The sequence below is a fragment of the Pseudoliparis swirei genome, chromosome 5 (assembly GCF_029220125.1).
Source record: "Pseudoliparis swirei isolate HS2019 ecotype Mariana Trench chromosome 5, NWPU_hadal_v1, whole genome shotgun sequence".
NCBI classification, from domain to species: domain Eukaryota; kingdom Metazoa; phylum Chordata; class Actinopteri; order Perciformes; family Liparidae; genus Pseudoliparis; species Pseudoliparis swirei.
This window is the reverse complement of record NC_079392.1, coordinates 13,060,144-13,077,262: the sequence shown is the minus strand read 5'-3', so window position 1 is coordinate 13,077,262 and position 17,119 is coordinate 13,060,144. Positions and strand designations below refer to the sequence as shown.

At 44.1% G+C, this 17,119-nt stretch overlaps 1 protein-coding gene across 6 annotated transcripts in view; it reads left to right on the top strand.

The window, feature by feature from the left end:
* Positions 1-17,119, top strand: part of patj (PATJ crumbs cell polarity complex component) — a 103,589-nt gene that overhangs the window by 72,669 nt on the left and 13,801 nt on the right. For all 6 annotated transcript variants that reach the window (XM_056413822.1, XM_056413821.1, XM_056413823.1 and 3 more), the window contains 5 exons: positions 5,772-5,968; positions 7,157-7,248; positions 15,840-15,924; positions 16,361-16,453; positions 16,614-16,718. In XM_056413822.1, coding sequence (XP_056269797.1) covers positions 5,772-5,968; positions 7,157-7,248; positions 15,840-15,924; positions 16,361-16,453; positions 16,614-16,718 — 572 coding nt within the window. The remainder of the gene's footprint in view (positions 1-5,771; positions 5,969-7,156; positions 7,249-15,839; positions 15,925-16,360; positions 16,454-16,613; positions 16,719-17,119) is intronic.

Below are 17,119 nucleotides of genomic sequence, written 5' to 3'. Positions count from 1 at the left end.
GCATACTTTTACTTCGACTACTACGAGGTACTTTAATTTTGTCTGTGGACAAAAGTGGGAGTGTTTCCAAGAGCAACTAAGATACGATGACGTAGTCTGACTCAGTTGCCTTTTTATTTCTGTTCTGTGAGCAGAAAACATAGAAAACAGATGAATGACAATGCTAACATTTGCTCCAAACAGAAGCTGTAGGTCGACAAAGCAGCTTGAGGAGGGCACCATCTGGAAGCTTTACACATGCACACACACACACACACACACACACACACCCTGCAGTGCTTTCTGTCAAACACTGACATTCTGAAATATCCCGCAGGGGTTACTGCTGCACGCACGCATCCTGCCCTCAGCCCTTCTCTGAGATTTGAACCCATGTGTGTTGATGTGCTCCTAGCAAGATGACCTGTCACAGTAAATCAGCACACACACACACACACACACACCTGATGAATTTGGCTGAAGTACGCTGTCATTATAAACACAGCATAGCTTCTCTCCGGCTACACACTGTGTGTGGGTGTGGGTGTGGGTGTGTGTGTGTGTTCCCCAGTCACATTGGACTTATTTGGGTGGGAAAAATGGTAACGAAATGCCCGTCCCCTTAAAACAAATCAAGACATTTTAGGGTGAAGATGAGGTTCAGGTTGAGTTTAGGGTGAGTTTAGGCTTGGACTGGTGATGGATAGATTAAGACTCCAGGAAATTATTGTACGTCGATTTATTGTCCTCAAATGGTCTTGAAAACAAGAGTGTGTGTGTGAGAGTTTGGGTGTAACGGTACTCGATGTCACGGCTCTGTGAGTTTGGTGCAGCCAGCAAAAGCTACAAATGCATAAGCATCCGTTTCTCTTTATTTCGTTGAACAGAAAGTAGTGCAAGTTTTATTGACAACATCCTTTCACAGGGGCTGAGGGAGCGTTTTGCCCACTGGCAACTTCAGTTCACTTTTATCATTATGAAAAAGTTTCAACCACCACTAGAAGGTGGATGGGCTTAGAATGTAGAGCGATACAGAGCTACAGAGGACCGGGCACCACACACACCTCCCTCCATAAAAGTTGCAGATTGATTGATGGATGGGATGTCATTGGTTGTAGTTGGTTGGTACTAGCTTCAAACTTCATATTTTTTTAGCAGGAAGAAGAAGCTGATTGGATTTTGATGAATAAATATGTACAAAATATTACATATACTGTTAAATATATGCACAGTATGAGCAGGGATGCTATCTTAAAGGGTTAAAAATGCCATTCTGTTTTCTATCTTGGAAGTATCAAAAGTAAGAAAATATCCCATGTGTCTGTTACTATTCTATTATTACTCATGTATTAATATAAAAGCAGCATTCTACTGTTGTAGTTGGTTGAGATGGAGCTCATTATTAAAAAACTTGCATGATACAGTTTACAAATGGAGTACAATGCTATTTTTTTATACATAGTGAGAAATGCCGTCGGAGAGCCCAAAGTGACACCTTCTGAATATTTGTTCAGTCCCATCAACAGTGCAAACCTCAACGTACAATTACTGTCACTCCCTCAGGGAAATGCACAACACCAAGGTTCTTCTCCTACTGATGATTTATTCATCTTCAGCACATCTCAGTCAACATCACCGTCAACAATCCACCGTCAGACTGTTTAAAATTCATTACAACATACAAAATAAGCTTGCGTTCGCATCACACAGAAACTGGTTGCATGCAAATATGCATGAGAAACATTGAACATAAATCGCTGGCTGCCAACTGGGAAATGAGTCCACTTGAAAAACATTAATATTCAGAAACGGGTCATTTAATGTCACTTTACACTTAAACCTTTGAGCCGAGTAATACGTTCAATTCAATTTATTTTAGTATGGAGCAAAATTACAAATTTGCCTCAGAAATGGAGCTGAATGCAGGCCAATAGTTTGGTCTTGAACTTTGAATGAATCAAAAATGTATTCAAAATAATAAGTTCATGACATTTTGTTTTTGGTTAAATATAATTTTAATTCACTTCTGGAATTTCTTTGAATAAAATATATATTTTAAATTTTTCAGTTGCAGTTTTTACATTTTCAAATTTCATGCGATTCAACAAACCAGGCTGACTTTGCTCCTGACTTATCCCTCCATCTGAGTATCTCTGCCCACTGCCTTCACAAAAGGTGTACCATATTTTTCTCACAATCTACTATTTATCAGAGCAGAATTTGTAAAAAATTTTTAGGAGAGGGTCTTAAAGAGACAGGCGCTAGAACGGAGCATTTCAATTACAAGGACAATATAGCTATATTCAGACCGACGGTATGAAAAAAGACATGTTCAGGTTGAAACCTAAGATACAAATATCAGAATCAGAATCAGAAACAGTTTTATTGCCAGGAATGTTTACACAAACGAGGAATTTTTTTTGGTGGAAGGTGCAACATTTGGACATGACAAACAAACAACAATCAACACGACAGAAAGACAACAAATAATGTGAAAGTGTTTGGGTGTGTGCTTCAAGTGGTGTGTTTTAGTTAAAAGTGTATGTTACGCGTGGCGTGTGTTTAAGTTAAAGTGCATGCAAATAAAGTGGCATGTGTGTGGAGGAGGCCTCAAGTTAAAGTGCATGTTAAAGTGACGTGTGTGGAGGAGGGAAGAAGAAGGAGGAGGGAGGAGGAGTGGGAGGAAGAGGGAGGAGGAGGAAGAGGAAGGAGCGGGAAGAAGGATGAGAGAGGAAGGTGGAAGAAGAGGTGGTAGTCCTGGGGGTGACAGTCAGTCAGTCCCGGGTTCCATTGATGAGCCCGACCGCCGACGGGAAAAAACTTTTGGTGTGGCGGGTGGTCTTTGTCATGATGGACCGCAGCCTCCTCCCCGAGGGGAGGGACTCGAACAGGGAGTGTCCAGGGTGGGAGGGGTCAGCGACAATCTTTCTTTCTGGCCCGCTTCAGTGACCTGGAAGTGAACAGGACCTGGAGGGAAGGCAGATTGCAGCCGATAACCCTCTCGGCCGAGCGGATGATGCTCTGCAGCCTGCACTTGTCTTTGGCTGTGGCTGCAGGGTGCCAGACGGTGATGGAGGAGCAGATGATGGACTCAACAATATGAACCTGAACATGAGCAAGATATGTCCCCTTTCAGTTGAGGATCTGAACGTTTACTCCCCCCTGCTGAACACTAATCAAATTCATGTTATAACCTTCATCTGCCCTCTAAAGTTTATCATACCAACATTGATTTCTGCTGACCCCGTTAGATTTATTGCCAGCCGTATCTCAATAAATACCATAAATGACAGTTTAATAGAGGCAGCACTCGGCTGTTTTTTCCCGCCTCCTTCAGTTTGAGGTGATTTACTTCATTCTGCCACTAAACTGCTTCATCTGCATCCCTGCTGTGTCCAGACAACTGCAGTGACCTTTAAATCCCAGATGTAAATGAACAAAAGCCTTCTTATCTTCAGAGCAGCAGCTCGCTACGAACAAAGCTTTTTTCTTTTTAGGAAAAGGTCAGAAAACATGTGATCTCTCAACTGAAGTGGAAGAAACTCTGTTTGAGTTCAGCCTTCATCTTCGCCACGTTTAAGTCTTTCTCAGTTCGTGTTTCTCAGACAGAAAGACGAATATCCACTATCGGACCAAAATCTTGTTTTTTATATTTTGCTCACGTTTCTCAGTTTGTTGTTTATTTCACGCTCTGTTAAGCAGCATTTTGTTTTACACCAAATTAAATTAGACGCTTGTCTCCTCTTCTCCCGCTGAGGCTCATCTTCCTCTCTTCCATTTGCTCTGGTCGCCCTCCCTCCCTCTTATCTCTCTCTCTCATTTCTCTCTCTTATGCGATTACTTCCTCACCTCTTCTTCGCCTCTTAAATCCTCCTCTTCTTCCCCTTCTTCCCCCATTTCTTATCTCCCTTCAGTCAACTCAAGATGTTTCTACGAAAACAGGTGTGTTGATATTCGATATTAATATTAGATAATTATGTAGATGTGCCTGGTCCCGTTTTACAAAGAAGTCAACTCCATCTGACCTCAAGGACTTCCAACCAGTTTCCCTCACACCCCATGTGATGAAGGTGCTGGAGAGGCTGGTCTTGGCCCACCTTTGACCTCAGGTGAATCCTCACTGGACGCTCTGCAGTTTGCTTTCCAGCCTTGTGTGGGAGTGATGACGCCATCATCTACCTGCTGCAGCGAGCTCAGTCGTACCTGGAGGGAACCGGTGGCTCTGAGAATCACTTTCTTTGACTTCTCCTGTGCATTCAACACCATCCAACCGCTGCTGCTGAGTGAGAAGCTGCGGGTGGTGGGGGTCAACGTGTCCACCGTCTTCTGTTTCACTGACTACCTCACAGGCAGACCACAGCATGTCCGACTTGGCCGTGTGCTGTCGGGGGTCAGTGATGTTGGAGCCTCACAGGGAACTGTTCTGTCTCCCTTCCTGTTCACCCCGTACACCACTGACTTCCAGTACAACGCAGGGGTCCTGCCATCTGCAGAACTTCTCTGATGACTCTACAGTGGTCGGGTGTCTTGAAAATGCACAGGAAGAGGAGCACAGGGCAGTCGTGGATGGCCGGTAGAAATCACCTGCTTCTGAACGTGGTCAAGACCAGAGAGATGGTGGTGGACTTCAGGAGGAAGACGACGGCTCCACAACCGCTGAGAGTTCTGGGAGAGGATGTAGACATGGTGGAGGAGGATGTAGACATGGTGCAGGAGGATGTAGACATAGTGGAGGAGGATGTTGACATGGTGGAGGAGGATGTAGACATAGTGGAGGAGGATGTTGACATGGTGGAGGAGGATGTAGACACGGTGCAGGAGGATGTAGACATAGTGGAGGAGGATGTGGACATGGTGGAGGAGGATGTAGACATGGTGCAGGAGGATGTGGACATGGTGGAGGAGGATGTGGACATGGTGGAGGAGGATGTGGACATGGTGGAGGAGGATGTGGACATGGTGGAGGAGGATGTAGACATGGTGGAGGAGGATGTGGACATGGTGGAGGAGGATGTGGACATGGTGGAGGAGGATGTGGACATGGTGGAGGAGGATGTGGACATGGTGGAGGAGGATGTAGACATGGTGGAGGAGGATGTGGACATGGTGGAGGAGGATGTGGACATGGTGGAGGAGGATGTGGACATGGTGGAGGAGGATGTGGACATGGTGCAGGAGGATGTGGACATGGTGGAGGAGGATGTAGACATGGTGGAGGAGGATGTGGACATGGTGCAGGAGGATGTGGACATGGTGGAGGAGGATGTAGACATAGTGGAGGAGGATGTGGACATGGTGGAGGAGGACTACAGGTTCCTGGGTGTCTCCATCGACAACAGACTGAACTGGAAGGCCAACATCAACGCTGTACACAAGGGGATGAGTCGACTTTCTGTTTGATACAGGAGAACATTCCTGGTACAGGAGAACTGCCAACTGCAATTAGTCTGTACAATAAATCATCTGTGGCCAGATTCTCATTATTATTTTTTTATATTAAAATGTTTATTGAATAAAGTATCTATCTATCTATGGAGTAAGAATGCATCGATATTGCCCATCAGGCCGACATTGATTGAAATAGCTGGATGGGGTATTGGTGACAACAGGGCTGTTTGTTTCTACACATCAATATTTGAAATCAATTAATTTGTCGTTGCATTAATAAGGTTTACACTTTCAATTCAGAAGATTTCTAAAAAGCCTGCCGTTACCTGGCATATAGAAGAATGATCCCACTCACTTCCAGCTACATCTGCTCTCTGTTAACCCGACTCTTCCTCCTCCTGCAGAGCGTTGGTGTGAGCGTTATGGAGACCTGCAGGGGGAGCTGCTGTGCGTGGAGCTGGAGAAGGAGCGGCAGGGTTTGGGTCTCAGCCTGGCAGGAAACAGGGATCGTTCCCGCCTCAGCATCTTTGTGGTGGGACTCCATCCGGGAGGGACGGCGGCTCGAGATGGACGTATCCGGGTCGGAGACGAGCTGCTGGAGGTAAGAACATCTCAGTGACGGATCGCCCTGAAACTTGCAGGCATTCATGCTCCCCAGAGGATGATCCCTCTGACTTTGGTGATCCCCTGACTTTTCCTCTTATGCCACCATGAGGTCAAATGAAAGGTTGTTCACACATTCATGTTCCCCAGAGGATGAAGCACACCTTTAGTGATCGTCCGATTGGTAATTTAGCAGCATCATCATCATCAAGTCAACACTTTCATGACTGCTAACACGTGAGCTTGTTAAGATCGGACATTTCTTCACTATTTGTAGCGATGATTAGGGTCCATGTTTTATTCTTGTTGACGCGTCATGAACATGGAAGTTAAGAAAAAATATTTATTAAAGTATTGTGTTGGTCATCGTGATGATGAAAATCAAGATTAGAAATGTTTGCCGTATCACAAAGCCCCAAACACAACATATGGCTCTAACATCATTTTACATATCATTGCATCACATATAAACAGAGATTCTCTCGCTTTCTCTCGCTCTCTTTCGCTCGCTCGGCTTCATCCTCATTATAGCAGTGTCAGAGGCTCCATGAAAAATGGTGGTTCAGCCACGGAAAGCCTGGACAATTCCACACTAAAAGACACACAAACTAAAACACAGAGATAGTTGCGTAGATGAAAGACACATTAGTGCAAAAATCCATATACTGTAATCAAAGAAGTGTGTGAGGATGACATACTGATGAACATTTAGAGGTGCTGGTCGCTTCTAACTTGCTATAGTTTATGTCTTCAGCTCAATGACCTTTCTATTAACACCTATCACATTTTTGTGTGTGCGTGTGTGTGGACCTTGGAGGTGTTATGTTTGGACATCATCAAACTGTCATCAGGGAAAAGAGCTGAGTTATTGCAGAAGAATTGTGTCTTTGTGGTCAGATAAGAGTTGTATTCTGTCACTAATATTATTATAATGATTAACACGTATTAAAAAAAGGTATTATCATATTGTTATTAACTTTAAGGATTTTTATTTTTATTTTTTAAAATATTTGTTTGAAAGTATGTGTATTTTCTAAATCAATAACTATTGAGCACACAATCTCCCTTCCCCCCCTCAGCGATTATACTGTGATGATATTTCATGCTGCCTGTTGCATGTTAGTTTATCATCATATGTTTCACAGAAATGAGGCTAATAATCAATATGTCTCTGTTTTCCTATCAGATTAACAACCAGGTTCTCTATGGGCGGAGTCACCAGAACGCCTCGGCCATTATTAAGAGCGCCGCCCCCAAGGTGAAACTCATCCTGCTCAGGTAGGCGTTTTTCTTCTTTTTAATTAGCCTTGCAATCGGACTCAGCGGAGACTCTGCTTTTTCAGTGTCAAACCTTTTATGAACCTAAATATTGTGTGGAAATGCATTTTTTCCCATACATACAATATCTTCGACATGACTTAGTTTGCGAGATTTCGGAGGTCGGATGAAGGATTAAAGGCACTAAATATGAGTGGGATCCATTATGTTGCCTTTCGACATGGCGATGGCTGAGCTAACCAGTGGGGAACACACACACACACACATATACACACACACACACATTCACACAGAGAGGGAGAGTGACTTCATTCTCTGCTCAGGTAGGTGCTGTGTGTTGTGAATGTGTGGATTGTACTCAGCCGATGTCACATTCACGCCCTGAACGAGTATCTCCTTCGGTCATAAAAGGAATAAACTAAAACTAATCCAAGCACTTGAGAGGACACTTTGCAATTTACATTGTTGTGACCCTGAAATAATCGAGATTGGTTGAGAACGTACGACATTAAAACTTAATTAACAGAGGGAGATGTGACAATGCGTCGGCTCTGCCCGCTGTTTGCCTCCCGCTGTTCTCTCTGCTGTGCCGGCTGCCCCGCGGCGCTGAAACAACAACACGCTGAGTCAGAAGGATTACGCTTCTATCGGAGGGCGATATGCGCAAAGCCTCCACTGGTTGATGTTTGCTCTCGACAGCTCAGTTTCTAGAGGGTCCGCTTCGTCATATCGGAGCAAAACACTGTAAAATGTACTCCTGGTTAAACAAAAAGCCTCGTCTATAACTTCCTCTGCATTTTGGCTGTTGGAAACGCAAAACAAGCAACAAGAACAAAAAAGCACTTAATCGACAATGTGCCCCACAGCTACCAACGGCCATGTGGCATTTGGTGTTTCCGTGAGGATACGGTAGAACAACAGATTGTGCAGTTGTTGCAGACGGAACAGTCGGGCACTGATGACGGGAGTGTTTTTCTCAGCAGGTGGAGGCAGCAGGGAGGCGGAGAGGTGGTGGGGGAGGGAGTGATGTGTTCAGGGGAGACGGGATGGACGTGAAGTGATTCTTAAGCAGAAACTCTCTTTTCAATTAAAATGCTGCCTGAACCTGCCGCCGTCACCATGAATGAGTGAACCCGAGTGGGACGAGCGGAGGAGGATTTTGTTCCCGTCTTTACGTGGTCAGACGTTTTCTTTTCTTTGAACATGATGGAGTTCACGGCCTTTCACGCGGTGGCGATTGACGTGAAAAGTGTCGACCGGGAGCTCCGTCTTCTTTCCCTCTGTGAGTTCTCTGCCATCAATTCCTCTGATTCTCTGGATTCGATCAAATGAAACTGTATTGATCCCTGGTTTAAAGTGGGTCATAGCAGCAGCAGAGACGTGTTGGACAGGACTAGAATCAGAGAGCTGCAAACGGGTAAAGTCGCTCCGACCAGAAGAATCTCCTACCAGTTGTCCTGATGCTGCAGGAAGCTTCCAGTAGAAAAAGAAAACCTTGATTTCAAACGTATATTACAAATCGGGATCTGGGAAAGTTCAAAAAGGTTTTTCTCTTTCTTCCCGGTATTTTTGGTGAACAGTTTGAGAGCCAACTCATATTTGCATAAGGCTAAGAACAACCAAGATGGATCGTAATCAGTTTTTCGATCGAACTGACAGCTCAGCAACCTCTTGGTGACGAGTATAGAGATACAATTTGTCAGGTTTTATTGTGTCCATTTTTTTGTGGTGGACACACAAATTGAATGTATCCATGTGACAGAGCATCAGTCAGAGCTGATGAAGTCTTATGTAATATCTAAAAAGTTACGGTCGAGTATTTATGGTCCCAAGATAAGAGCCGCGTTTGGTTTCATGATTGCAAACATGACGTCATGTCAAAAACTAACTAAATAGTTTAGCAGCTTCCCTTTTGAACCAAACAAGATGCGGACAGTTCCACTAAGCCAGTCGATTGCCTTCCGGGGACTATTTCTCCAACTGTGTGGAATATCTGGTTAAGTTTAAAAGAAAGCCCAGAACATTTCATCTAAATTCTATCTGGAAATTACAAGTTTCAGATCTAAAATGTAGCAACAATGACGAGTGGAAATAAATGTCTGTACCTGCTGTCCTTCACACTCGCTCCCTTTTTAAGATGAGAGAGAGGAGCTGAGGAAGGGGACTCGTTGCGAAACTCTGCTAGCCCTCCTCTTCCTCCTCCTCCTCCTCTTTCTCCGCTGCAGGAATGAGCTTTCACGCAGCAGGGATTGATTCCCAGCTTTTGAAGCGATCAGGTGTATTTGACAGAGGTCTTGTTAAGGTCAGGGAAGATTTAAAGTGCTGCCGGCCTGGACTCTGCTGCCGGGAGGATAATCACACTGCATTTCATCCCTCTTTTTATCTGTTGAGTTTTGTCATTCTCTCGGATGCTCTCGGAGGTGAATTTGAGTCAAAGACCTGACTCCTTCTCAGAGTTCTAACTCAATGAAATGTTAACACGCAGCAATGAAACTCCTAACGATATCATTGGCTGTGACCTGCACTGCAGGATAGCATGTTCTCCATCTACTGAGAAGGTGTCGAAAATGGACGCTGCAGAATCATGTTTCTAAGTGGTCTTTAGTATTATGACTGAGTGATAGTCGGCTGTACATCATATTACATTTTATTTTTTATTCAAAGAGACTTACAATCATGTTACATTCATACACCGTAGACACAGCTAAAGGGAGCAATTCTGGTGTCTTGCTCAAGGACACATCGACTAGAGCGCGTGTGGAACCGCTGATCCCCTGACTGAACGACGGACCTGCTAACCACTGACCCACAGTCGCCCACATCTATGGGTACACTGCTATGGGTCCACTGCAAACAGCAGCTGCTAATGAGTCTGATGAGATGGTTGGGCTGCTGTGTGAAGCCCGTAAACTACTTTCAACCTCACGCAAAACTAATTTCAGCGTTTGATCACATGACGTCTCAGTCAGCTGTTCGGTAATAAGCTGGTTTCATAGTCAGAGTTTTTGCTGAATTTGCTGACTATAAAAAAAAAAGACATTTGTCGAAATAAATTTAGCAGCCAGCCCACTAAAACTATTAAACATCACAAAATGTTTTTAAATTTAGAGGCTTTTGTAGCTGCCAGATACTTTCATTAAAAAAAAGAGTTGGCAACAAGTACGCTACTTTTAAATCTAGCGTACTTTTCTTCCATGTTGGGACCCTAGCTTTAAATAAATGTAAAATTAACTGTTTGAAAAGAAAATTCTTACATCATTTGCGTGTCGGGTAAACTTGCGTACAGTCCCGAAGCAGAGGTTGGGAAAGGATGCTCCAGCAGCGCCATCAGGACAACACTGCCTTGGCCAATCCCTCGTACTGGAGGTCAAACACAAGATTTATTTCCTCCTTTAGTAGGCTACTAACTTTACATGTTTTATCTCCACTACTGACTTTAAGCAGAGATGCATCACCAAGATGTTATCTGCCTGTAATGAACTCTGCAGCCTCCGTGAACTACATATTTAAAACATCTGCTCAGTGTGACACACGGAGATGGATGAGTGTATAAGTCAGAATAGCTGCTAAAGACCTCCGTCCCCCTGAGTGATGGGGCTGTTTGCTGTGTTCAGGCTCACGAGAGCCTGCCTGTCAACACGGGACATAAATCGCCACCACAACAAGGCGTCTGGTACTGAGCGCCTAGCGTCTCGCTGGTGTCAAATTAAGACTCATTCTCACGTCAGTGCTGCTGTACAATCTTCAGCTGATGACTGTTGAATTATTTTCTTAAGTATCATCACCTACATGTTAATGTTAAACCATACATTTTTAATATAAGTTAATAAAACGTTCACCGGTTCAATCTAAGTAGTTGTGAGATGAGTCATCGAGAGGTCACACAACTATGACTGCTATCTTTGCTTTTTGTTAAAGAAAAAAAGTGGGCCTCAAATAGTTGTTGAAATGAAACGTTAGTTGAACTGCTACCAACTCAGAGATATCTGAAACATTGCAAACGGACACAACTAGACTGCTTTATTGTAATAAATGGTAACAATTGGATAGGAAATAACTGATTTTGTCTTTAACAAAACATTGCATTTTATAATTCTATAATGCCTGTTTTATGTAAAATCTTAATCTACATCTGCAGAGTGAATATAGCTGTCAAATAAATGTTGTATTAAAGTGCACTATTTGGTAAGTGTAGTGGACACTTTAGCACCACTGATATTTAGATATTTAACTGTATTTAACCAGATCATCTTTCTCTGGTCTAAAAAAAAACATGAAACAGTGTTATAAACAGATGATTTTGTGTCATAGGATTAACTATTTTTGCGTAAAACAAAGGCAATATGTTTGTGAGTAAATATTTTTAGTTTTTGAGATTTGACACATTAATTAACATTTCCTCAAATACAGTCTGGTGTTACATTTCCTTTATAATGTAATTTCCATTTCAGCTGCTATCCATGTCCTTTTCATGGAGAGAATCTTTATATTATGTTCAAGTGTGAATTGATTTTGACTTCAGGGTTAGTATTCCCAAGAGTAGTTTTGTTGTGATCAATCGTCTCTTTTCTGTTTGACAAATGAGCTTTAAACCTTTACCCGGCCTGCAGGTCGTGTGTTTCATCGGTACAGTTCATTAAACTCTGGCTGGCTGAGGAGGATCCGCAGGATGCTGGTTCTGGTGTGTTCAGGTGGAGGGGCCCGGGCCGTGGGATTACATCTGTACAGAGAAGATGCGGTTCTTCCCATGCTTCCCTCTGAGTCTGATTTCTTCAGGAAACCTTTTGTGTCTGCTATCTCCCGGAGTTCACCGGACCGTTATAGCCATGTCGTGGTTTTTCATTTCCCTGCCGGTCGCTCTGATTGAATGTGGGCGGCGTGTCGGGGGCAGAAGGACGCCGCCGCTCTCGCCGTGTTCGTCCAGGTGACACAATCTTGTTAGTCGTGTCCACGGGCCACCGCGGAATTATTTATCCCTCGATAAAGGTTACCACGGCGTTGAGCGATGGGATGTCGACGGCGGCAGGAGCCTCGGCAGGAGTGCATCACCATGGAAACATAAATGGTCACCCTCCCAGCTCGGTCCATCCCTCTGCACGGCTGACTTACTGTGTGGCTGAAGGAGTGGAGTGGTTTCCAAACTGATCAGATAATCATTTATAGGAAAGAAGCAGCTTCAGATCCCACAAGTCTGTAAAAGTGTTTTAATCGATGTTGCATACAGCTGAGAATACAGCATTTAAATAATTCACTGTCAACGGCGACAGGGAAGCAGTGAAATCCTTTGATTCTCGCCAGGCTCCCGTCTAACAATGCTGACACAAATGTTCCTATAACAAATGAGAATAACATTAAATTAAATGTCACCTAAATATATAATCTAATTAGAATCTAGAACATCTTGTTTATAGCAAGATCAATCATGTTATCACATTATCAACAGAAGATAAGGTCGGGAGCAGCAGGCAGGGCACACATTTACACTTAGTCACCATCCACATCGCTCATCATTAGGAACAATGTGAAATGTTGTTGCTTCCAGCGCAGGTCTCTTTTAGGGGGAGCGAAATCCTGGTTTTAATAAACCTAAACTCGGGGTGTAACGGTACACGATCAAAGCTCTACATGGGCTCGGTGCAGGAGGTAAACAAAACAATCTATAATCTACAAAGGCTTTTGTTTTGTGTCAAAGACAAAATACAGATCTCTACCAGGTGTGTCTGCAATGCAATTGTTTGATTGAGGGGATAACAAATAGAAAACACACACAATGAAGCGCTTTGTCCCTCGCTCTTCGGCTCTCTAGTGACCCCACGATGCGTCCTCTAGCGTCGCCCTCAGGAAACACGTGTACATGTATGGCTCCACTACGGTCCAACAGATGAACCATCTGGATGTTTTATTATTGAGGCCTCTCAGCGGGACATCACAAGAGTGAATGTTAGACTCATTAACCTGTTCAGGTGGATGATTGGCTGACGGTGCCTTGCATGACTAGAGCAGGAAATGACAGACTGACTCATAAATACCTGTTCCTGACGGCTTCACCTTCACCAAGGTTACATTAGCGGTGTAAAGGGAACGGGTCAGATACGGGGCGAGGACTGGTAATGGAGAAAGGGTGGAGACAGTGAGGCGCCAGGACATATGGAACGACGTGACGTTCACTGATTTTAGTTTGCTGAGTGTATATAAAGATGTTAACTGTAATGATATTGTTTTTAGGGAATTTGAATAAGAGCCGATGCTGTCATTTTTTTGTCTCGGTAATCCCTTTTGTAGAGCAGCTACATTGTAAGAGAGGGCATGGTACAGAAATCAAGTTTTTCATTTAAAAACATAATTAAAGAATGAAAACCCGAAGCAGAATAAGACCGGGGGTCAGCTTTTTGACCTTACAGGTCAGAGGTTTTCTTGTTCTGCCGATATCGTCTGCAGAGCAGGACGTTGAGGCGGTGAATAAGACCGGCTTCTGTCGTCTGCTGCTCTGTCAACTCTTAAACCTCATCAATGGATCCCTTCAATGTTCAGTAAGAGTATAAGTGGTGTAAGTTAAAGATGAGGAAACTACAATCATCTAATCATCACCGCTTTCATTGGAGAAGTTCAGTCCGAGGGACCGGAGCATGTTGTGGCAGCACAATGTGATGATGAGAATAATCACGGGGCCTTTTGATGGAGAACAGCTGATACGGATTCTCTCCATCATTTCAGTTATTTCCTGCGTGATTGAAGTGCAGACAATAAGTCAGTGATGTGGGGTGCTGATTTGAGTGATCACGAAGGTTCCCATTTTATGTGAAATACTCAACCATGTCAAAGCTCACTGTGAAGAAGTATCTGAAGTGCGTGGTTGATCCGTCGATCGCTGGACTGAAGTCAGAGTTTAACTTTTCTGCAATGAAACGTTAAAAGTACCGACGTTTCCCTCACTATTCAGTGACCTCGAACGCCTCTTAATATTTACAAACACACTTCTCAAGATATTTCTAATTGTTTCGGTTGTTTTTCACCCTCGTTGTTCATCCCTCCTCTCGTTACTACACTCTGTTATTAGTTTTATGGTTCCAGAAAGTCTTTCCCTTGCTGTTTGATGGACAGCTGATTTCTGTGAAGTGTAGTCGAGAAGTGACGATGGACTCTAAATATGAAAACAGAATGAGACTCTGAGACCAAAAGAAAAGGGAAACAATCCTTCACCTTGGTCCTCTCTGAAGTCCGACCTGGAGCCCCACAGATGTCTCCGTTTGCGCCGGGGCCTGAAATCAAACGATTCCGGCATCAGACGGCGACGCCGCGGAACGGTTTGAAGCGTCCCGTGTGGTGGACTTGCACCATATGTCGTCATGTAGCCGATGTCCTCTGAGCCAGACTCCAGGTATCGTCTTCCTCATCGCCTCCTCCACTGGGACGCGTTGTTGGTTTTTCCGCTCTGCTGCTTGTTGTCGTCGTCGTTGGTGGTGATGAGATCCTCGATTCGATGAATATAATTTCTCCCTCAGCCGTGTGACTGTTCAGTTTATATTTCCCATCAGGAGCATTTAGTGAGTCAACAGCTGCTGGGAGGAGGGTGCTGAGTCAGCATCGCCACTCCTCATCAAGCTTTCGTGAATGGCAGTTGTAGTTGCTCAGCAGGATGAAGACATAAGCACCCTGCCCTCAGCCCAGTAATGACCCGACCATAGCCTGTAGAGGAGTGACCGCCGTCACTGTGATGCCACCCATTGGTTTGTGGACTGATGTTTTGAAATCCCATTGATTTAAAAATGTTTGCAACCAGCGAACAGAAGTTACCATATTTGGAAGGTGGAGGAGCGGCTCCGGTAGCGTAACCAAAACAAGCGTTCGGCGTTGCTGGTTTTCTCCCATGTAGCGAGTCGTAGTGGAAGACAGCGATCGCGCAGCATCCCTGACACAATGAGGGTCCGAATGTTTATGGCATTCTTCTCAGCACCTGCATTACCCACAATTCAACGGGACGGGAGCTGTGTGTGCACACAGGAGAAGTTTGCATTGAGAAAGGGTTTACGTGTTAGCCCAGATCATTATTTTTTCTGAACTTTAACAAGTTGGGTTTGTGGCGCCCAACCCGAGGAGCGTTATGAGACCCTTTCTAACCCCACACCTTCTGATTTGTCAAACTTGTAGTTTTCAGCTGACCCTAGTGACACCTTTTATCGAAGCACTCCCCAACACCTGATGCTGTGAATCAGATCTCTAAATGAATAAAGTCTCTGACTTCACACTAGATTAATTGAAAAGGCAACTTTGTGAAAAGAAGTGCTCCCACCTCCAGAAAGAACCCGGCTGGGTGTCAAAGTGAATCAGAATGTTAATAACTGGTCTCCATCTTGCGTGTGTGGCTCTGCATCCGTCGCATTATTGCAGCTGAAAGTGCGTCTGCACTGCGTAGCCGTTGCAGCCTGCAGCTCTGTGACTGAAGCGCTCAGGTGGTGAAGCTCTGCATGAATAATAAACTCCCATCAGCTCCTCGCTGATGAGAAAATGTGTTTTTCCTGCTTCTTCTCTGGTTATTGTGTTGCAGCTCATACTGCACTGATGTGTCTCTCTCTTTCTCTCTCTCTCTGCAGAAATGAGGACGCTATAAACCAGATGGCAGTCCCGCCCTTCACGTCTCCCCCTCCTCCCCCTGTCCTCGGCCCCGTCAGCCCCGAGGTACCAACGCACTCCGTTAACACGAACACACACACGCACGCCCGTCCATGCGCTCCTGTCCCTTAATGCCAGAGAACACGCATAAAGGAACGTGCATGAATGAGAAGCGCAGACGGACCTACACACACAATGTGATTTGCCCACGTGGGGGCTGATGATGCAGGATGACATCACCAAAACTGTCCAATCAGTGAGTTACACTTTACTGTGAGACAACAATGAATGGTGTGAAACATAAAAAAGGTATTGTTCTATTATTATAACATTTTTGGGACTCATAATATAACCCTAATATGACTATTTTGTGACTTTTTGACATAATATACTATGACTGTTTTATTTGTTTCTATCACTATTTTTAGCCTATACACAAAATAAACTGTATTGAATTACATTTTTCTCCACTTCCCCCCTCCTCCTCCTCCTCCTCTGTCAGTCCGTCTGTCCGGCTCCTCTCGCCGTCTCCGTCCCCACCGACGCACCCCGCCCCCCCGACAGTTTGACGCTCCACCCTTCATTGGACCTGCTGGTCAGTCCAAATCACTTCACTCCCTGAATTCTGTTGATGTGTTAACAGCCACTCGAACACAACATCACCCTGTGGGGCTGCGTACAGGTGTCACTGGAGGAATGAACCACATTTCACGGGGTTATGAAAGTGTAAACTGATCTGTGGTCTGTCGAAACAGGAAGCGAAGAGCGATGAAGACGAACCGAACAACAGGAACAGAAGCAGCAGCAACAGCAACACCAGCGCCCCCAAGAGTCTGACGGAGAGCGACGCCTCTACAAAGGTAACGGTCACACACTGTGAAGTACGCAGAGCTTTTACACCACTGACAGTATAAATAACACAAGTCACAAAAATACTTTGTTGCAAGTAAAACCCCTGCATTGAAAATAAACGTACAATAGTCGTAACAAGGACATTTATTATTAATATATATATTTCACCATTAGACAATTGTTTTTGATGCGGTAACGTGTCGGGAGTATAAGAGATAATTATTATTATTTTATTTTATTTATAGAAATATACAGGACTGTCTCAGAAAATTAGAATATTGTGATGAAGTTCTTTATTTTCTGTAATGCAATTAAAAAAACAAAAATGTCATGCATTCTGGATTCATTACAAATCAACTGAAATATTGCAAGCCTTTTATTCTTTTAATATTGCTGATTATGGCTTACA